The 22,508-nt window shown below is 45.1% G+C and overlaps 2 protein-coding genes across 2 annotated transcripts in view; one reads left to right on the plus strand and one right to left on the minus strand.

Annotated features, from left to right (window-relative positions):
* Positions 1 to 6,742: 6,742 nt before the first annotated feature.
* Positions 6,743 to 11,494, minus strand: LOC115474883 (tigger transposable element-derived protein 3-like). Its single transcript, XM_030210579.1, has 2 exons — positions 8,929 to 11,494; positions 6,743 to 7,104 (listed from the first exon to the last, which is right to left on the minus strand). Exon 1 carries the CDS (start codon positions 11,023 to 11,025, stop codon positions 9,391 to 9,393), a length of 1,635 nt encoding a protein of 544 aa, XP_030066439.1. The 5' UTR covers positions 11,026 to 11,494; the 3' UTR covers positions 6,743 to 7,104; positions 8,929 to 9,390.
* Positions 11,495 to 11,966: 472 nt separating this feature from the next.
* The window catches only part of ARPC2 (actin related protein 2/3 complex subunit 2), a 42,999-nt gene continuing 32,457 nt past the window's right edge, over positions 11,967 to 22,508 (plus strand). Inside the window, exons 1-3 of the mRNA XM_030209784.1 lie at positions 11,967 to 12,166; positions 17,751 to 17,785; positions 19,413 to 19,525. Of these exons, the coding sequence (XP_030065644.1) occupies positions 12,093 to 12,166; positions 17,751 to 17,785; positions 19,413 to 19,525 (222 nt within the window). The 5' untranslated portion in view covers positions 11,967 to 12,092. The remainder of the gene's footprint in view (positions 12,167 to 17,750; positions 17,786 to 19,412; positions 19,526 to 22,508) is intronic.

Here is a 22,508-nt window from a genome sequence, read left to right on the forward strand (position 1 = left end):
ATTTGGAGCTGATCTGTATGCGGAAGAAAATCCAAGAGTAGATAGGAAGGACCCTGATATATATAAACTGAAAACTCGGTTCAAGGGCTAGGTTTACCCAGTATTAATGAAACCAATAACCATAAAGTGTGAGGCGTAAAAATCGATCACAAACACAGATGTTCTTAAATATGCAGGTCACAACCAACAGCAAAAACCCTATCAATTCCACAATACAAAGTATAAGTTATCTCAGATGCCCAGGGAACTACATAACTCTGTAAACCTTGCCTTAAAAGGGGACAAAGGGGAATTCAGCAGGGGCGGATGAGAGTGGTCTGGGCCCCTCGCCTGGCCACTGCCCGACGTCCATCAAGTCCAGCATCCTGTTTCCAACATGGCCAATCCAGGTCACAAATACCCGGCAAGATCCCAAAATAGTACAAAACATTTTATACTGCTTATCCCAGAAATAGTGGATTTTTCCCAAGTCCATTTAATAACGGTCGATGGACTTTTCCTTTAGGAAGCCGTCCAAACCTTTTTTTAAACTCCGCTAAGTTAACCGCCTTTACCACATTCTCTGGCAACGAATTCCAGAGTTTAATTACACGTTGAGTGAAGAAAGATTTTCTCCGATTCGTTTTAAATTTACTACATTGTAGCTTCATCGCCTGCCCCCTAGTCCTAGTATTTTTGGAAAGCGTGAACAGACGCTTCACATCTACCCGTTCAACTCCACTCATTATTTTATAGACCTCTATCATATCTCCCCTCAGCCGCCTTCGCATTTGAGTTTCTTCTTGGAATCTAAGATAGTAGTAACTCCCCTTTCGCATCCAGAAGTGGTTTTATCGTCTACTCCATAATCAGTTTTTATATATTCTTGTGTTTCTCCCTTCCTGCTTCTAGTTTTGATTATTTTTATTCTTTTCCCTTGCTATTGTGCCTTGTTCTCCTCTCTAATAGTGGACTAAGATTGGATAATATATATATTACCTTGTTATAATTTTGTAATTGAAAAGTTTGCTTTATTATTCATTGTAAAATAGTTTAAAAATTAAAACAAAATAAAAAAGTGGATTTCTGTTGGATGTCTTGAACAGTAAGTGAAACAGCAACGGAACATAAAGCTAAGTTCAACCTTTCTGTTCTTGGAAATACCGGTGCCGTTATTTTGTCACTATATAAACATATTTTTACACTTTTTCACAACTGTTTTCAGTCAACAGATATTGTGTGTTTTTGTTTATACAGATTACTAGTGAACTTTTTCACAACCCTCGTTTGAAAAAAAATATAAAATACAAAATATATGTTTGATATAAAAAAGAAAAAAAATTAAAGGAAACAAAAATTAGGAGTACTAATGATGTATAGAGCTTTTTAAGTGAGCTGTTTTTTGGCTAAACTCACTGAGATTAAGCTCAGCTGTGGCTATAGCCCACTGGCGTAGCAAAGGGGGGCGGGAGGGGCGGTCCGCCCCGGGTGTAGTTCAAGGGGGGGGTCTTGCCAGCTCCCCCCCGGGTGCACCACGATGACACCCCCCCAGACCCAGTGCCTACCCTTAACTCCGTCTAAGCTCCCACACCCTACCTTTAAAAATGCTCAGAAACCGAGACGAGACGCAGTGCTTCGCGCCTGCAAGTAAAAGTATGGATGGATCATCTCATGGTCAATCGGGCCTTCCCTCGCTCTGTCTGTCCCGCCCTCCGCTGACGCAACTTCCTATTTCTGCAAGGGCGGGACAGACAGAGCGAGGGAAGGCCCGATTGACGATGAGACGATCCATCCATACTTCTTTTACTTGCAGGCGCTGCGCCTCGCCTCGGTTTCTGAGCATTTTTAAAGGTAGGGTGCGGGAGCTTAGACGGAGTTCAGGGTAGGCACTGGGTCGGGGGGGGGGGGGATGTCATCGTCCTGCCCCGGGTGGCAGCCCCCCTTGCTACGCCACTGCCACTGCCTATACTAAATCGATAAACAAACAAAGGAGAATTCATTTATTTGTGATATTTATATCTCACATTATCCCAAACAAGTTTGAGTTCAATGTGGCTTACAATAAACAGTATAGGATACATAACAAAGAATAATGCATAAGAAAGTAATTTGTTGTAAGAATCCAACAATACAGTATCATAAACATACTGGGATAACTATGGAAGTTTAACATTTAGAAAATCTATTATGAATGAGAAATTGTACATGAAGCAAAGAGAAGGTTAATGGTAAATAGATTAATAACCAGTTCAGGTAATAATTAGTTGTTTGAGATATGGTTGTTCTTTGTGAGGGTTTGTTTGAATAGGAACGATTTGAGCATTTTGCGGAATCTAGTATGTTCCGGTTTTGGGTGGTTCCTTGTTTTGGGTGGTAAGAGCTTCCACCATTTGGTTCCTAGGTAAATGAAGTCTGCAAAGTTTGAGGAACTGAGTTGGATTCCCACTTCAGGCACAGGCAGCTCCTTGTGACTCTGGGCAAGTCACTTAACCCTCTATTGCCCAATGTAAGCCGCATTGAGCCTGCCATGAGTGGGAAAGCGCAGGGTACAACTGTAACAAAAATAAAATAGATACTATTGGAGATTCTACATGGAATGTTGCTATTCCACTAGCAACATTCCATGTAGAAGGCTGCGCAGGCTTCTGTTTCTGTGAGTCTGACGTCCGTACGTGCAGGACGTCAGACTCACAGAAGCAGAAGCCTGCGCGGCCACATTGGTGATCTGCAAGGGCCGACTTCTACATGGAATGTTGCTAGTGGAATAGCAACATTCCATGTAGAATCTCAAATAGTAGCAACAGTGGAGGAGTGGCCTAGTGGTTAGGGTGGTGGAACTGAGTTCGATTCCCACTTCAGGCACAGGCAGCTCCTTGTGACTCTGGGCAAGTCACTTAACCCTCCATTGCCCCATGTAAGCTGCATTGAGCCTGCCATGAGTGGGAAAGCGCGGGGTACAAATGTAACAAAAAAAAAGTATGGTTACTTAGAAGAAAGTTGTTGCTTGCAAATTTGTAGGCTAATAAGTCAAGTAAGTGAACTTTATTGTAAGAAGTATAGCTGAATGGTTGTGTAAGTTGCCAGTAGTTTAAAAAGTCAAGTAATTTTTTTTTTGTTGTATTACTATCATTCTGATTATCTAGGTTTATTTATTTATTTATTTGTTGCTTATATCCCACATTTTCCCACTCGTGCAGGCTCAATGTGGCTTACAGTAAGTTAAATAAAAGTACAAACTTAAAGGTTATGCAAGCATCTAACAGAGTGAACTAGATAGGGAAGGGGACAAAGGATACATTAATCAACATTGTAAGTTGAGGAGTAAGTCTTAGCAAAGAGGAATGTCTTTAACAACTTCTTAAAAAGGCCATGGTCTTCTTGAGTTTTAAGGTGATGAGGTAACAAATTCCAGTGTTTGGGACTCCAGTAACGGAAGGACGAGGCAAAGATTTTCTTGTACTTTACTCCCTTACAGGTCGGAAAATGGAGGTAGAGATAGGACCGAGCAGCAGGGTTGGCATTTCTAGGCGGAAGGTCAATCAAGGGGAGCATGTATTCCGGTGCAGTCCCATAGATGATTTTATGCGTCAGGGAACAGATCTTAAAAGCAATTCGCTCGTGTACAGGCAGCCAATGAAGTTTAAAGCGCAGGGGTTCGGCATGTTCAAAACGCCTTACTCTAAGGATGAGCCTCGCCGCAGTGTTCTGAGCCGTTTGGAGCATTTTCAATAAGGAGGCCTGACAACCCACGTAAATACCACTACAATAGTCCAGATGGGATAGGACAAGCCAGTGGACAAGGGTTCACTTATCTTTGTTCCCTTTTTAAACAGAGTTTACAGAGTTATTAGTTCCCTGGGCACCTGATATAACTTATAGTTTGTACTGTGGGGTTAACTGGGGTTTTTTTCTTTAATATACAGAGACTGTTTAATCAGTGCTGCACACCCAGGAAAGAAAGAACCTCAGAGCACTTTTCTGTTTTGCATAAGTCTACAGTAAAGTCTAGTTGGAACAATTTTCAAATGCAGTGGTTAGTAGTTGTCTTTTTTTAAATGCCGGCTGTGATGTTTAAACATATTATGTATATTCAGTGACACTATCCATTTTGTGAGTGCTGCACAATGTACGTACACAGCAGCAACCTCGCCAGCTCTATGAATAATTTTAGTATTTATATCGCTATAGGATCCTGTCACTAAGCCACTTCAAAAAGTAGCCTGCAGTAGCATAGGTGCGTGTATTGGGCGTACGCCAGTCCAGTTTGTACTGCATCTACAAAAAAATGGGTTTCTTTAATGGGACGGGGAAAGGGCCTGCGATAAAAATGAAACTGGTGCACGCCGAAAACCGGCCTGAGCCCTTAACGCCACCCACTGATCTAGTGGTAGAGGCTCAAGCGCTACACGCTAAAATCTATGAACACCACATTTGATGCTCCACCTCAATCCAGCTCTCTGGTCACCCAAAGAAATTAATCCATTCTTTATGAAATGCTCTCCCCACCCACCTTTGATTCGAACATTCCTTTGAGAAATTAAAAGTTGGTCAAAAAACTTTTCTCTTTTTAAATACGTTTCGGGGCCTGACTGGGAGGATCTCAGGGGGATTCATCAGTGGGTCTGCCCTACACCAGAGCTGTTCTTTTCCTGACCTATCTAAGAATGTAGACACCCCCCCCCCCCCCTCTGTTTCTTCTGTTAAACTACGTATGATACTTGTAAACCGCTCTGTAAGGCTTCTCAAGGGCGATATATCAAATATATGAAAGGTGTAACGTGCATTATAAATCATTTTAAATTTTTTAAAAAAGTGATTTTAATCATTGAAGGAAACTGGAAGTAACACAGCATTCATACACAGGTAACATACATGTGGTGTCATTGCACAGGGAACTGGGAATGCTGCCAGCTTTCTGTGCACCATCTGGAACAGATACACCAGGCAGACAGCAGGATAAAAGAGTTTCATCGATTACTCACTGTTAAATGTACCTTTTGCACCACAAAGAAATGCCAGCTTTCCTTTCACCCACTTCATTCCACGATTTCTTTTGAAATGTTACTTGAAATTAGCGGCATTTCAGAGAAGAGTTTGGTGCAGTAGAATCTGGCACAGATCAATGTCTGTTTCATGAATTCTCCTTATGTCTCCTCTCCCTTTCAATGTATCCTTCTCAATAATAATCAGAATTCCTGCACTCTCGCTGCTCTTCCCCTATGGTTTGTGACATCATACTCACTCACCTCTGTAACTTCTTGTGATGTCACAAGCAGTGGATTGTCATCTTAACCTAGACTGCTTAAGTGCATTCTGTGTGCATTTACAAGACAGAAGGGTCTTCTTTTCAGGTTAATATTCTTAAACGAAGAGAGGAGAAAAAGAACTTTTAAGAAGTCTAATTTCTTTATAAACCTGCCAGCCTTTGTCACATAATTAAATATATTCCGGAGCCCTCGGAATTGAACTCACTTTGTAAACATTAAAACCGTGGAGTCTCCAATGATAAAAATAGGATGTGTTTGTACAAATGACCCAACACGGGCCATGTTTCGGCTGTGAAGTCTTCCTCGGGGGTCCTGTAAACAACGCAGCTAGCGCCTGAAAGAGATTCTTATCTAAAAGCAAGCAGGATGCATTTTCAACAAAATTGCATTGAGGGTTGCATCTTTGTCCTCAGCCTGCGTTGTTTACAGGATCCATGAGGAAGGCTTCATAGCTGAAACACGGCCTGTGTTGGGTCATTTGTACTAACGCATCCAGGGGTCTAGGAATTCTTCTTTCAATACGTGTTCCTAGATTGGTAGTCAAACGAGATAACAGCTGTATCTGTGATTGAAAAGAGTACACGTAATCTAGGAACACGTAATGAAAGAAGAATTCCTAGTCCCCTGACGCAGGCTGGTAAGGACGAAACACGAGTTGTGTCGGGTCTCCCTCATTGTTTTAAAAGTTTTTTTAATAAAGACATTTCTGAAAACCATCTGCAAGAGGTTCCTTTCCTTTGCTCTATTGTACCTGTTTAGCGTTCTTTCTTCAGTGGAGCAATCTGCCTTCTGTTTGTGACTGTCAATGCTACCATATCCCACCTCTGGCATATGGTAGTATTGGGTAACCTATTAGGCTGAGAACCAGGGAAGCGGGGTCAATTCCTACTATAGCTCCTTTGTGACCCTGGCCAAGTCACCTAACCCTCCATTGCCCCAAGTACAGGAACTTAGATTGTGAACCCTCTAGGGACAAAGTACCTGTATATAATACACGTACCACAGAAAGACAGTATATCAAATCCATTGACCCTGAACCCTTTACTGGATCCTATAAAGCAGGGTTGGACAACCACAGTCCTCGAGGGCCACAACCCAGTCAAAGTTTCAAGACTTCCACAAAGAGCACATATGAGTTTATCTTGTTGGGCAGACTGGATGGACCGTGCAGGTCTTTTTCTGCCGTCATCTACTATGTTACTATGAATATGCATGAAATTGATTTGCATGTATTGTTTCCATTGTATGGAAATAGATCTCATGCATATTCATTGTGGAAATCTTGAAAACCAGACTAGGTCGTGGCCCACCCTTCATGTTCAGGATCCCGATGTCAAATGAAACTCAATCATTAAACGTCACCAAAATCACTGGAGGTCCCAATTTTCAATTTTATCAGATAAACACAAATAAATACAGATCTGGCGTTCAGTTTCATCTGCAGTTAATTTTTATTCAAGAAAAAAAAAAAGATGCAATGATGTCAGATGGAAAAAGAGATCAAAGGAGAGCAGAAATTTTCAATATAAATAAAAAAATAATATTCACTTACATAAGTGGACTAAAGATCCACCGCTTTGAGGGGAATTTTATAAACAGGGTGCGTGAAACACTGGAAAAGGTGCCTCTTTTATGTTTCTTCTATAAAAGCAACATAGGCGTCCCTGTACCTTTATTAAACAGGCACCCCAAAATGCATGCAAATTATGCACACGCATAAATTTACACCTGATCTGGGGGGAGGCGTAAATCCGTACATGTACTCACGGTCACAATTCCACCCCCCTGAAGAAGAATACGCATTTTCATCCAAAGATACAGCGGTTTGAACTCAACAAACCCCTCAAGTTCTTTCAACCTAACACAAAGAAGAAACAACTGTTAAAAATAGCATAAAAAAATAACAAATGGAAAAATCAAGAAAAACATAAAAAATAAATAACACAGATCAGGGCGCCCTACATATACTAAACTGTGACACAAAAAGATATCCAAGGATGGAATGATCAGCAGTCAGAGACCCTATCTAGAACAATCATCACCCCCTAATACTGCTACGGGTAGCCTTCTGGAGCGTAGGAATTGGTAATAAATTACATGGAAAGCTATGGAGTCATTGGGTTGTACTAAGGACAGTCAATAAAACAGCACTATACAGGTGCTGTCAGTAGTTCACAGTTCAGTTTTATTTAATATACCGCAAATAAAATAATTAAGCGGTTTACAAATCAAAATTATCAGGGTCGAAATGGGAAGATGGAGACAAAGGGTAAATCAATATAAATCTAGACAAAGAACTAAAATATCATTAATCAGGGAAGGGTGCGAAAAGAACTGACGAGACGGTGAAAGGGTAACTCTCGCTGCAAAGGGACAGGGGAGGGGGGTAACATCATCATCTGGGATCAGGAGTGAACGCTTTAGAGAAAAAGTGGGCTTTGAGGATAACCTTAAATCTTAGGTATGAGAGTTCAGTTCGTAGGTGAAGAGGGGTAGGAGAGATGACTGAAAAGGAAGAGGTTCTTGCAGTGGATGAGCATACTTGAAGGTATGAAGGTACTACCAGGATGTGTTGTTGGGAGGAAAGTAGGATATGGGTCAGAGAATAAGGAATAAGATGTCTGAATAAGAAGAGGGAAAGGGAAATGGGACTTAATATACTGCCTTTCTGAGGTTTTTGCAACTACGTTCAAAGTGGTTTACATATTATGTACAGGTACTTATTTGTACCTGGGGCAATGGAGGGTTAAGTGACTTGCCCAGAGTCACAAGAAGCTGCAGTGGGAATTGAACTCAGCTCTCCAGGATCAAAATCCACTGCACTAACCACTAGGCTACTCCTCCACTCCTTGGAGTGAAGAAGTTGAAAAGTAATAATAATGATCTTGAAAGTAATTTGGTATTATATAGGTAGCCAGCGTTCACCCCGAAGGAGAGAGGTGGCACTATCAAATTTCCTCGCACTGTAAGCAGTATTTTGAATAAGCTGTACTCAGTGTAACTGATATTGTGGTAAGCCATAAACAAGAGAATTACAATAGTCAAGGCGAGAAATTACAAGAAAATGGGTGAGAAAGCAGACTGAAGGTCTGTCGAAAAGAGATCTCGCAAGGCGTATTTGGCAAAGTATAAAAAAGACTTTCTTAATGACTGCAGAGGTGAATTTTAAAGTGGGGTGACTGTCAATAAGGACACTAACCCCCCCCCCCCCCCCCCCCCCCGTTTACAAAACTGCGCTAGCAGCTGCTGACACAGCCCATTCACTTTGAATGGGCTGTGTTGGCAATGCAGTGCAGCTTTGTAAACAGGATGGGGTAAGGATCTTAATCTCGTCTTTGATTAGGATGGGTACGCTAGAGATGGAGGGAATAGAGGAGAGAAAAGAGGAGCCTATTAATAGGAAAAATAGGGCAATGGTTTGGAGGGATTTAATTTTTGTGAAGAAAACCAATCGGCTATCAGGGTTAATTTATGTGAAATATCTGAAATCGTGGGGGAATCACTAGTATCAAGGAGAAACAAAAGCTGCATATTATCGGCATACATAAAGAAGGTGATATTCCGAGTCTGAAGGAAAAAGGCCAATGGTGAAAGAAAGATATTAAGCAAAATGGGGGGACTCTACACACAAGGTGGTGAGGGGATGAGGAAGCATCAGACCACAGTACTTTGAACGTTCTACCTTGGAGATAAGATTGACACCACAGAAGAGGAACGACTATTATTCCTATCTCCTCTTGGCAGTGCAGAAGAATGTCATGGTCCACTAGATGGAATGCTGCCCTGAGATCAAGGGAGGTAAGGAGAACTTCCCTGACACTGTCAAGAGTGCAGTGGACAACGTCAATGAGAGCTAGCATCCAGTTTGGCAGGGGTGGAGACAATTTGCTTTATCCAGAAAGGAAGTTAAGTTGTGTAGTCTCTGCTCTGCATGCTGGGAGTTCCACTACCTGGGAAATGCTGTCTCTCTTCTGGCATCATCCCTACTAGCCTCCTCCCTCCGTGTAGACTTCGTCTTTTAATAGACAGCCATTAATCAGTTGATCCCAATGAATTCAGTTATTTCAAGTAGCACCAGTGTGTCCATAAAAAATAAATAACTCTGTTCTACCTATTCCAATTTTTGGGTCATGGTTTTGCCAGTTTACAGCTCTTGTTTGGGATCGGCCATCCTCGACCGTCTTTCGCTTGCCTCAGACAGACTCTCCAATCGCCTCTCAAATGAATAAAACCACTCAAAGTCAGTTTTCTCCCGGGTCTCTACGTAGTTACGGATCCGTCGCATCATCTCCCACACCTCACGGGTGGTTGGGGGCACAATTTCAGGACCACCATCATCCTCGTCCTCCTCCGTCTCTTCCTCAACGATTGGGCAAATGACTGGGTCCAGTTCACCATGATGCTGAATCACCACCCTGCAGATCTCAGTGTCCGCCACCTCCTCCGTGGGTTCAGTTTTAATACTGACCAATGGAAAGGGCTGAAAACCAACTGCCGGTATACAGTTAGAAGGCTTCCTTTCTGGAAGAGGGGCCAGAAATTCATTGTTCCCAAATTCTTTCCAAATTCCAGCTTGGATAAAGCACTTCCGGATTGTCTCAGGCTCCACGTCTTTCCAGGCAGCGTTCAGCATGTGTGTAGCATCCAAGATCGTAATGCTGCGTGCCAAGTCAATCGCAGACTGTGGGTCACTACCATCAAAGTCCCCGATAATCTTGGTGAAAATCTGTTTCCTGTAGTGATGTCTGAGGTGGCGTATTACTTCCTGGTCCATGGGCTGAAGAGTTGGGGGTGACTTTGGAGGCAGGATAACAATTTTCACATTATCTAGATCTCCAGCAGTGTGTGCTGTGCAATGATCAATAAACAGAATTATTTTTCTTCCAGCTTGATTCATCTTAGCATCAATCCCATGTACCCATTTCTGGAAGATGTTAACACTGAGCCTGGTATATAAGTCTGATTCATACTGAACAGGTAAGGCATCCATTGTCACTCCCTTGAAACACCTGGGCCGTTTTGACCTCCCAATAACAAGAAGACGCATTTTTTCAGTTCCTGTAGAGTTTGCACAGATGATAACTGTCACATACTCCCTGGCACGATTAAGGCCAGCACTGTCGTTGCTTTCTAAGACTCTATCAGGCATCTCACGGAAGAATATTGCAGTTTCATCTACTTTATAGATGTCTTCAGGGCTGTATTCAGACAGCAGTGAGGGTAAGGTATTCAAATACCAATTGTCTACAGCATGAAGGCTGGGATCTGCTTTATGGTACCTGTTGTTTCCAATGTTGTTGCGTTTCTTCCACCTGGATAACCAGCCAGATGTGGGCTCAAACTCTATTCCCATGGCCACTGCCAAGTCCCTGGCCTTCTCCATCAGAAGCGGACCGGAGATGGAGATGCCATGGTTGCGAGCGGCCGCAAACCAGCGAAAGAGGGCGTCCTCAATCCTGGCATCCTTGCCATCACGCTTCCTCTTCCGATCCTGGTTCCCACCCTTCAGCCACTCTGATAGAAGGATGTCCCTGTTTTTGAGGATCCTACAGACGCAAGAGACATCAATGCCAAACTCTTTGGCCAGGTCCTTCCGCGCCACGCCGGGTCGTGAAGACTTGGCCAGCAGCTCGATCTTTTTGGCTAGGGAGAGCACATTGCGCTTTAATTTATAATCCATTCTGCTCAGGCACTGATTCCCTCCCCCACAGGGGCCCTGGGGCTTCAAGGAGTCCCTCAGACTGCAGCCAGGGGGCGCTGCTGAACAGGAGGGCATCATAGCCCTAGGGAGGCAGCTGAAGCGGACAGCAGCACCACTGGAGGCGGAAGGATAGGAGAACAGCCGCCTGGCGACTGCCCTGTGGCTCTCATCCACCACAGGCACCGGACTGCTCGCCAACCATCGGCAGGGAGGCGATGAAGGGGAAGCCGGAGCACAAGCTGCCACCCCCTTTCGTGTGCACTCAAACGGAAAGAGCTGTGCACACAACCAGAGCCCGGCAAAACAACGTCCTTTCTTCCAGCTTCCCGCTGGAACCGGAGACCCCCCTGACACAGGAATACGTGCACCGAAACCTCCTTCTTTCTCAGCCGCCTTCTCGCTGTAGCTTTTTGTCTTAGGGGGGGTTTTCACATCAAAGGAATCAGGCGCGTGTTCAGACAGACCCGGGGTCCTGCCAGAGCGGAAGAAGCGGCGCAGAAGAATGGGAAGGACAAAGAGACCACGTGACGGTGAAGGACGCCCTGCGCAGCCATCTTTGATTTGGGCAAGGAGGAGCCCGTTTGCTGGGGGAGTCGTAAACCTCCTTGGTGAGAAGAACCAGAAGGACTGCGGGGCGGAAACGTCCCTGAAGGAAAGCGAGTGCGGGGCGGAAGTGCGTAAAACAGAAGGCCTGCGAGGTAGACGTAAAGCTCCTTTGTGAGAAGAACCAGAAGGACTGCGGGGCGGAAGTGCGTAAAACAGAAGGCCTGCGAGGTAGACGTAAAGCTCCTTTGTGAGAAGAACCAGAAGGACTGCGGGGCGGAAGTGCGTAAAACAGAAGGCCTGCGAGGTAGACGTAAAGCTCCTTGGTAAGAACCAGAAGGACTGCGGGGCGGAAACGTCCCCGAAGGGAAGCGAGTGCAGGGCGGAAGTGCGTAAAACAGAAGGCCTACGAGGTAGACGTAAACCTCCTTGGTGAGAAGAACCAGAAGGACTGCGGGGCGGAAACGTCCCCGAAGGGAAGCGAGTGCGGGGCGGAAGTTGTGTGTGGGCGAGGAGCGGCCGGTGCAGGGCGGACTCGGAGTGTCGGCGATTCTTTCCCCCCAGTTTCTCTCGCTCGGTCTCTCCCCGCCGCTGCCGCCGCCATGATCCTGCTGGAGGTGAACAACCGCATCATCGAAGAGACCCTGACGCTGAAGCTGGAGAGCGCCGCGTCCGGGTGAGCGGGGGGAGGAGGAAGTGGGGCCCTGCGGTTCCAGGGCCTGGGCCAGAGGTGGGGGGTCGAGGTGTGGAGCCGGTTCACTTAGTCGAAGGGGCGGCTGCCAGGTCCTGCTCGCCCCGAGGGGTGGGGGGAGGAAATGCCTGGGGGGGGCTAATAATGAGTGGAAACTTGCAGGGAAGCGGCTCAGAGAGGAAGAAGAGGGGGGGGGAGGCAGCCCGTTACCGGCCTTCCTCTTCGGTGCTCTTTCCCGCCACCTGCCTTGTGTCTGTGCTGTACTATCGGTGAAGCTGGGCTACTTCCGCATTCTCCCCTGCTCGGTTGCAAGCGCCAACTTGCCCTCCACTTGGGGGAAAAATGCGATTTGTCCCTCCCCCAAGTTCAGCTAGGGTGATATAATAATCTAATACCACTGACAACTTTATTATTAACATTTGTATAGCGCTACCAGACGTAGGCAGCGCTGAACAGCTGACATAGAGAGACAGTCCCTGCTCAGTAGAGCTTACAATCTAAAAATAATACGGGCAGATAAGACAGTTAAGGGCCAGGGAAGTACAGGGTGAGTAGTAGCTAGGAGCCAAAAGCAGTGGTGAAAACGTGGCTTTTCAACTTCTGCTCTGGAGTTCTGTTAAATGATTTTATTAAAGATGTTCCTTCCACAGACGAGCTTATACACCTGGAGCCAGATGAACCAACAGGGGTTTTTTTTTCTCTCTCTTTACTACTACTATTTAGCATTTGTATAGCGCTACAAGGCGTACGCAGCGCTGCACAAACATAGAAGAAAGACAGTCCCTGCTCAAAGAGCTTACAATCTAATAGGCAAAAATAAAGCAAGCAAATCAATGAATGTGAACGGGAAGGAAGAGAGGAGGGTAGATGGAGGCGAGTGGTTACGAGTCAAAAGCAATGTTAAAGAGGTGGGCTTTCAATCTAGATTTAAAAGTGGCCAAGGATGGGGCAAGACGTAGGGGCTCAGGAAGATTATTCCAGGCGTAGGGTGCAGCGAGACAGAAGGCGCAAAGTCTACTACTATTTGAGATTCTACATGGAATGTTGCTACTACTACTACTACTACTATTTAGCATTTGTATAGCGCTACAAGGCGTACGCAGCGCTGCACAAACATAGAAGAAAGACAGTCCCTGCTCAAAGAGCTTACAATCTAATAGACAAAAATAAAGCAAGCAAATCAATGAATGTGTAGAGGAGAGGAGGGTAGGTGGAGGCGAGTGGTTACAAGTCAAAAGCAATGTTAAAGAGGTGGGCTTTCAGTCTAGATTTAAAGGTGGCCAAGGATGGGGCAAGACGTAGGGGCTCAGGAAGTTTATTCCAGGCGTAGGGTGCAGCGAGACAGAAGGCGCGAAGTCTGGAGTTGGCAGTAGTGGAGAAAGGAACAGATAAGGATTTATCCATGGAACGGAGTTCCTTTACTGCTTATAGTAAAGAAAGCTTTTATTTCCTCCTTACACATACCGTAAGGCCAAAGCATTTGAGAGCTGAAGTGCAGGACGTTGCTTGTGGTTTGTGTAAAATTGAAGAAGTGAGGATCTATTATTAGGTCACTCTCCTGAGCGACTGTGTGAAAGAGTAGTTCGAATTTAGAGTAATCTTTCTTTCTGAGAATTATGCATTTGGATTTAGCGTGCACCTTTTTTCAGTGGTAGTGCAAGGTGAGATACATTCTGTGACTGTAGGTATTTTCCTGTCCCCAGAGTGCTTACAATCTAAGGGCCTCATTTGCTAACCTGCATTGATGCACATTAATTTAAGTGTATTTCATGTGTGTTAAATTGTGTTAACACAGGGTTGGTAATTGAGGGCCTTAGTTTCTACCAGAAGTAGTGAAGAGTAAAGTCACTTGCCTAAGGTTACAAGGAACAGCAGCAGATTTGAACCCTGACTCGCCTAGTTCTCAGCCTGCTTCTCCTCTAGTCTGGTTTACAACAATCTGAAATCCAATTTTCAAAAGTAAACGTGTTCACCTATTTGATATTCGAGTCAAATTCTGCCAGTTACATAAAGGACAGTGCAGACTGATATACAGTGTGACTAATTTCACCTTTATTTTCCCGAAAAAGGCCAAATTGAAGAATTTAGATGGTTAAATTGGCCTTTTCTGACAGCAGGGACAAATGCGTAATTTAACATTTACTACCCTGTAGATTTTAGACTGGAAAAATATGAACCCATTGGGACCTTCTAGGTTTAATAATTTATCTTACTGATGACTATAGCTGTACTTTTGACCACGTAAGTCGCTCTGTCTTATTCCTCTTCCCCTCCGCTCCCTTCCCATCTGAGGTCTGAGCCCTGGGGTGTATGAACAGTGAAAGAGAGCAAGTGCCTAATTTACTGTTACTATCACTGTTCTTCTCCTGAACAAACTGTTATCAGGGAGTTGAGGAGGAAGAACCACCATAAGCAGAATGACATGGAGTCGATTTTCCACATCATCTGCCTTTAGCCATCAGCTTGTACCCTGAGCCAGGAAGCCCCAGCTTTGTGCACTGAGATAAAGGAAAAAGCAAGAGGCAGTTTGGAGCCAAAATAATGATGAGAGAGTACAGGCAGTACCACATACGACTGACTGTTCAGTGAAATACTAATAGTGTGAAACAGGTGCCATGTGAAGGATGAAGGGCTGTTTGTTTCAAGCCCTGACCGCATCTGTTATCAAATGATATCCTGAGGTAAAGTTTAATTTGTCAGAGTAGTGTTGGTCTCTTCCCGCCGCAGCCGCCATGATCCTGCTGGAGGTGAACAACCACATCATCGAAGAGACGCTGAAGCTGGAGAGTGCTGCGTCCGGGTGAGCGGGGGGGGGGGGGGGGGGGAGGAAGTGGGGTAGTGCTATACATGACTAGTTCCACCAGACTTCGACGATTTCCCTTCCTATGTAAAATGTCATGTCATAGGCAGTCCCAGTGACTGGAGTTTGCTTCCTAGTCCCAAAATGCTGCTTTCTGGGTTGACCTAGGGCTGGGCTGTGGATGCTGCAGAAGCAAAGGTCTCAGACCGTGGGGATGAAGGGGATAACAGCGTTGCCGATGGTGATACCTAATGGCTGGATTTGTGATCCACGTTACCACAATTCAGAGGGAGCCGTGGTCTCTGGTCCTCGTCAAGGTCTGTTTGTGCAATAATAGGGCCGAGAAAGGTGGGGAGGGAAGGAAAATAAGGGAAATACCCCAGCTATTAGTCAATGAAGACTCATGGCACCAGATTCAGTTCAGACTGAGCTGTAGGTTTAAAAGCATAGATGAATCTGGTAAGCTGAAAGACACATCTTGCTTCGTTTAACAACAAAGTGGATTGAGAGATGTGAGGACTGACTTCTTAGGTCAAAGTTCGTTTTGCAGCATTTGTCAGGTTGGTTGTGGATTCTGAATCATGTTAGCCATGCTCCCTGTATCTGTTCCTGGCAGGGAGTTTTTACCATTTTGAATATGATGAATTTCAACAGTTGGTACAGCAGGAAAATTATTTTCCTTGCATGTGGTGGGCTTTAGAAATAAGCTATTTTTATTACATGGAAGGAATTCTGTGTTCTTTGTTTCATGAAGCACTAGAAGTATTGATTTAACGTTCCCTGTAGGGCTCTTTATTTTTTTTTGGAGTCCTGAACGTGCACAGGAAAATAGTGGCAGTGAGCAGACTCAAAAGGCAGTAAGACAGGCCCTAAGCCTCCCACCTGCTGTGCCGGGCTCCCTCCAGTGACTCTACAAAACCTACAGAGACCTGGGCCACTGGCTTGTGTCTGAACACACTGTGCCACCCCTGCTACAACAGACACTTAAACCCAAGTGGCATACCTAGTCTGGCTAAAAGAAGGCCTTCTTTCAAACTCGTTACACTTATTTGTGAACTAGTAAAAAAGGCCCGTTTCTGGAACGAATGAAACGGGCGCTAGCAAGGTTTTCCTGGGAGTGTGTATGTTTGAGAGAGAGAGCCAGAGTGAATGTGCGGGTGTGTGACAGATTGAGACTGTCTGTGTGACAGTGTGTGTGTGAGAATGAGAGTGTGTGACAGGGCCCCCTCCCCTGTTCCTAATGCCCCTCACCCCGTTCCCTTTCCTCCTCCTTCCCACACTTTGGGTTCCTTAAGGCTTTCAACAGTCTATGTACCCCCCTGTGGCCCTAACGCCCAGTATCTGGATACCCCACCCCTTTCCTCCTCACCCCTCCCCCAAGATGTAATACTTTCATGTCCTTCATTTTTTAAAAAAAAAGTGTCCTATGTACCCTGTGTACAAATGCCCGGCATTCAGATTGTGTTCCTCTGGTAAATTTTCATTTCTTTCATTCATTCAGAACTTGCCCCCCCCCCCCCCTCCCCCGAACACTTTTGGTTCCTTCCATCTTTTAAAACTCTCCTATGTACCCTGTGTGCTAATGACCAGCATTGAGATTGTTTTCCTGTCCCAAATTTGCATGTCTTTCAGTCATTCACAACTCCCCACCCCCCCCCCCCCCCCCCCCTCCAGTTTAACACTTTTGTTTCCTTCAGTCTTTTAAAACTCTCCTATCTACCCTGTGTCCTAATGGCCAGCATTCAGATTGTTTTCCTTTCCCAAATGTTCATGTCTTTCAGTCCTTCAAAACTTCCCCCCTCTCCCCATTTAACACTTTCGGTTCCTTCAGTCTTTTAAAACTCTCCTATCAATCCTGTGTCCTAATGGCCAGCATTCAGATTGTTTTCCTTTCCCAAATGTTCATGTCTTTCAGTGGTTCAGAACTCCCCCCCTCCCCCCATTTAACACTTTCGGTTCCTTCAGTCTTTTAAAACTCTCCTAGTGTCCTAATGGCCAACACTCAGATTGTTTTGCTTTGCCAAATTGTCTGTCACTGATGTCACTGAGGTCAGTGCGTGCCTGCCTAGCAGACCACTTCCGGCAGGCACGGTCCCAAGCACATCCTGTTGGAGGTGAGAATTATTATATAGGAAGTGTATTGATCCTGCAGATGAATTTCTTCCTGATGGTCAGTGCTGTCTTTAGAAGATCCCTGTACACAGCTCTATATGCACGTGTACCATTAAAACCGACCTTGGGATCTTGCCTTGTGTTTGTCTTCCAGTGATATCGGTGACCAAATAAGGTTTCTTATGTTTTAAAATCTTAGTTAATTAGATCCTCAATCTGTGCTCCTGCTGTGGGTTGTGCCCCTGGAAGCCTGGGGTGATTTAATCTATTTTAATCTTAGCTTAATTAATAAGGGAGTTTGGCAGCTTTCTCGTTCCATTTAGTAAGTCCAGCACTTTCCCATCTGAGTGGGTGACCGGGCTGAAACCCCATTAGGTGGATTAGAGAGCCCCATCCACCCTGTGTAGGAAAATGGTGTTTCACCTGAGCCCTAGTTAAGTGTTTTAAACCAACTTCTTCCCACAACAAATGTTTGGGTGGTGCTGGCCACAGACTTATGCTGTGCTATTGGTTTCCTAAAGTACTCCATTAAGATTAACTGATCCCTTCATCTGCAGTGGCTTCAAAATAATCTATTTGAGAAACATTTGGAAATCTTATGAGCTGAAGCGTTGGCTGTTTTGATCCCTAAAATAACCTTTTGACTCTCCCCCCCAGGAACAAGCCTGAGGCAGTGGAAGTTACCTTTGCAGGTATGTGTCATGTGATTCATTTATTTATTTATTAGGATTTATTTACCGCCTTTTTGAAGGATGTCACTCAAGGCGGTGTACAGTAAGAATAGATCAAACATGAGCAATAGGCAATGACAGCAGTAAAAATATTCAAATAGCAATACAAAGTATGGCATGGTATACTACTTCAACCAATCCAAGAAGTTTGAGAATAAGATAATTTAGTTTGTGGTTGTCTCCTCTGGTTTCTTAACGATTTCAATCAGGAAATCTATCAAACATATAAACGGCGAGTGACCGTACTCGCTCGCAAATGCGCAGTAGAGACTTCCCTCTCTGCCCCGCTCCCGCTTCAATACGTGATGATGGGGGCGGGACAGAGAGGGAAGTCTCTACTGGCATGCTGCAGACGTCGGAACCGCTCCTTCTCCCTCCCTCCCCCGGAGTCGCCGCCGCCCCGCCATTTAGCCCGAGCACTGTGAACTTACATCACCACGCAGCAGCAGGCACATCAGCAAAGCTGCCGTCGGGCTTCCTTCTCCGCCTTTGTCCCGCCCTCGCTGACGTTACGTCACACGAGGGCGGGACACAGGCAGAGAAGGAAGCCCGCCCCAACGGCAGCTTTGCTGATGTGCCTGCTGCTGCGTGCTGATGTAAGTTTACAGTGCTGCTCGGGCGGGTGGAGGGGCGGTGGCAGCGACTCCGGGGGGGGTGGGGGGGGCTCGGAACCCCCCCCCCCCCCATTCCAAAAGTAGCCCGTTTTCACGGGCTCAACGGCTAGTAAATTAAATAAATGGGAACCTCAAAGCTCCAAATAGTGAAAATTACAATTGTATTTGACAAAACCATGGATCCAAAATGGCTGTCGCAAACATGAGCAATAACTTTGCAGTATTACCACCAGGGTCAACCTAGAGCTAATATTGCAAGATATTCTCTGGGTTCTGGTGGCCATTTTGAATCCCGGAACCACTGAGCATCACTCCTCCCACTGGAGGCCAGGGATGTGTATTGTGGAGGAGGGGTTTGTTGCTGGGGGAGGGATAGTTGGCTGTCAGAGGCAGGTCAAGGGGAGATCAGTTCTGTGTTATCAGGAGGGGTAATGAGGTTTGGGAGGGCTATCAGGGAGGTAGCTCAGTCCTCATCATCTACAGCCACCCCTTAAAATGGGTCTTTATGCATGCCTTGAGCAAATGCCGATGTCTAGATTTTTTTGTTTTTGTTTTTTGGTGAACATTTTTTTCAAATTGACATGGCCTCCCCTTGTTAGATGGGGGATCCATGTTGATTTTGCCAACTCACGTAACCTCTCCCTCCCTGTGCTTCTGGGAAATCGAAATGTGCTCAGCATCCTCGTGGTTAGGTAACTCATTTTCTACATTTAATCTCTGTATTTTGGGAATGGCTGAGAGGAGGAGGTTTTTGGAAACTTTACCATTAATCACATTAAGGATGAGACACCATTTTCAACATTTAAGGCCTGTTAGGGGGTTTGTTTTTGCCTGTTAATGGAATTATTTGGAAAATGTTGTGGTTGTATTGGTTCTTAGAATCAGTTTGGAGCATGTAAGCTGCCCTTTCTGCTGAGTGGCGCACAGCACAGAGAGCTGCTTCTGTGTGACACACTTGGTACTTTGCCTTCCAGACTTTGACGGAGTTCTGTATCACATTTCAAATCCCAATGGAGACAAGACAAAAGTTATGATCAGCATCTCGTTGAAGTTCTACAAGGAGCTGCAGCAGCACGGTGCCGATGAGGTGAGTGCAGTTACTTTTTCTCTGGGCGTGCACTCGCCATCCATCTGCTTCCAGCCTCCATTTGGGGAGCTGTTCTGATTTGTCTCTGAAAAAAAGCTCTGGACCTGTCGAGAAAGTGAAAAAGCAGAAGAACAAACCTCTGCAGCAGCACACGGAGTGGAGATGGCCAGAGCAGGAAACTCATTTTATTGTTCGCAATCTTGCATCACTATTGGAAATACGAAAAGGAGACCCGACAAAGCATACACGTAGCTGAAACATTGTTGGCTGGGTCTCCTCCATTCTGGCCATCTCCGCTCCCTTTTTGACCTGTCCACAGCATCTAGCAGTTCACCAGTGGTTTTGTGATTTGGTTTAGAGTCCTGATGTGCTGTTCTGCCCTCTCTGCAGACTTTCCATCCTCATTCTCTTGTTTACAGATTTCAAATGACCTAATATTGTTATATTAGAGGGAAATTTTAACTAGAGGACCTGGATTTTGTCTGCAGTGATCATTCTTTGGGGCCATCGAGTGCCAGGGTTTCTTTTCATTTTAGTTTTTCATATAATTGTAACAGGCTTATATATCTTGTGCAGTAGCGTTCCTGGGGGGGGGGGGGGGGGGGTGCGGTCCGCTCCGGGTGCATGCCGCTGGGGGGTGCCACGCGCCTGTCGGCGCCACTCGTTCCGTGCTCCCTCTGCCCCGGAACAGGTTACTTCCTATTCCGGGGCAGAGGGAGCATGGAATGAACGATGCCGACAGGCGCGCAGCACCCCCCCCCCCCCCAGCAGGTAAAAATGCAGCTGGGGGGGGGGGGTGCATCGCCGATCCGCCCCGGGTGTCAGCCGCCCTAGGAACGCCACTGATCTGGTGAATTACATTTCCTGCATTCGTCCCTTAGGACACAGTAATCCAAAACCCATAGAGTCCAGGTTTCTTGTATACCTAGTTTCTTGTATGATGAGGAAAATGGTTTACTCCCAGTCTTCCAGATATAGATGAGACTTTTGCATATGCTGGGATTCTTGCTAAGGGGAAAGAGCTTTGTAGAGGGGGTGGGGGGAGAGTTGATACTATCCTCCTCCTGCATGGTGAGAGATGCAGGTGGGCTGCAAGCCAAGTTTTGGGGGCCCTGCTGTACCATTACCTGTTTGTTTGGTGTAGGGATTAGGGCTGTGGTACCTGAATATAAGGGTTGTGGCTTTCCCATTTCAGTGGTTTTGGCTCCACCTTAACTGGGATGGAATCAGGGTGCTGGCGCTAGCTTTGAAAAAGGAGAGAGAGCAGTTTTTAAACTAGAATTTGGGGGGGGGGGGGATGCTGACAGCCGCCCAGGACTGCATGGTTCGGTGTGGACTATCCTTGAAGGATACCATTGAAACAGGATCTCTAGGGAATCCCAATAGAGAGGTTTCAATAATGGTGAAAGAAAGCCAGGAGTGTCTAATGGGAGAGCAGAGTAAAGGTTAGACATTATCCCCTTAACTTCTAAGCAGCTTGTAAATCCAAGGAAAAAACACAATTTGAAGTGCCTGTATACAAATGCTAGAAGCCTAAAAATAAGATGGGAGAGTTAGAATATATAGCACTAAATGATGAGGTAGATATAATAGGCATCTCAGAGACGTGGTGGAAAGAGGACAATCAATGGGGACACTGTGTTAACAGGGTACAAATTGTATTTGCAATGATAGGATCAAATTGGAGGGGAAATCTACTGTAGCTGCATTTAATTTTCAAAAGAGCGACTATAATAAAATGAGGAAAATGGTTAAAAAAGAAGCTAAAAGGGTTGGCTGCTAAGGTTAGGACACTAAATCAGACGTGGACGATATTCAAAAATACCATCTTGGAAGCCCAGTCCAGATGCATTCCACATATTTGCAAAAGTGGAAAGAAGAGAAAACAATAGCCAACATAGTTAAAAGGTGAAGTAAAAGAGGCCATTACAGCCAAAAGATTGTCCTTCAAAGAATGGAAAAAGGATCCAAATGAAGAAAATAAGAAGCAACATAAGCATTGGCAAGTCAAATGCAAAGCATTAATAAAGAAGGCTAAAAGAGAATATGAAGAGAAACTTGCTACAAAGGCTACAACTCACAGTAACAACTTTTTCGGGTACATCGGAAGCAGAAAGCTTGTCGGGGAATCTGTGGAATCCACGAAGGAGCAAAAGGGGCGCTCAGGGAGATCAAGGCTATAACAGAGAAAATGAATGAATTCTTTGCTTCTGTCTTTACGGAAGATGATGTAAGAGATCTGCCTGTACCGGAAATGGTTTTCAAGGATGATGCGGAGGAACTGAAAGAAATCTCGGTGAACTTGGAAGATGTACTGAGACAAATTAAAGAGTAGTAAATCACCTGGACCGGATGGCATAAATCCAAGGGTACTCAAAGAACTCAAGCATTAAATTGCTGATCTGCCGTTAGTAATGTATAACCTGTCGTTAAAATCACCAATAGTAGCTGAAGATTGGAGGGTAGCCAATGTGACGCCAATTTTTAAAAAGGGTTCTAGGGGTGATCGGGAAATTACAGACCGGTAAGCCTGATGTTGGTGCTGGGCAAAATAATGGAAACTATTGTAAAGAATAAAACTGCAGAACACGTAGGCAATTATGGTTTAATGGGACAGAGTCAGCATGCGTTCAGCCGAGGGAAGTCTTGCCTCACCTGTTTGCTTTATTTCTTTGAAGGCGTGAATAAACGTGGCTAAAGGTGAGCCGGTTGATGTAGTGTATCTAGATTTTCAGAAAGCTTTTGATAAAGTTCCTTATGAGAGACTCCTGAGAAAATTAAGAAGTCATGGAATGGGAGGCAAGGTTCTGGTGTGGATTAGGAATTGGTTATTAGACAGAAAACAGAGAGGGTAGGGTTAAATGGTCATTCTTTCAATGGAGGAGGGTGAACAGTGGAGTGCCTCAGGGATCTGTATTGAGACCGGTGCTATTTAACGTATTTTTAAATGATATGGAAAGCGGAACGACGAGTGATGTGATTA

Source organism: Microcaecilia unicolor, chromosome 7, assembly GCF_901765095.1.
Source record: "Microcaecilia unicolor chromosome 7, aMicUni1.1, whole genome shotgun sequence".
In the NCBI taxonomy this organism is placed as follows: Eukaryota; Metazoa; Chordata; class Amphibia; order Gymnophiona; family Siphonopidae; genus Microcaecilia; species Microcaecilia unicolor.

Bases quoted from the DNA above. Each gene is read 5' to 3' on its own strand.
- LOC115474883 (XM_030210579.1), bottom strand. From the start codon at position 11,025: ATGATGCCCTCCTGTTCAGCAGCGCCCCCTGGCTGCAGTCTGAGGGAC.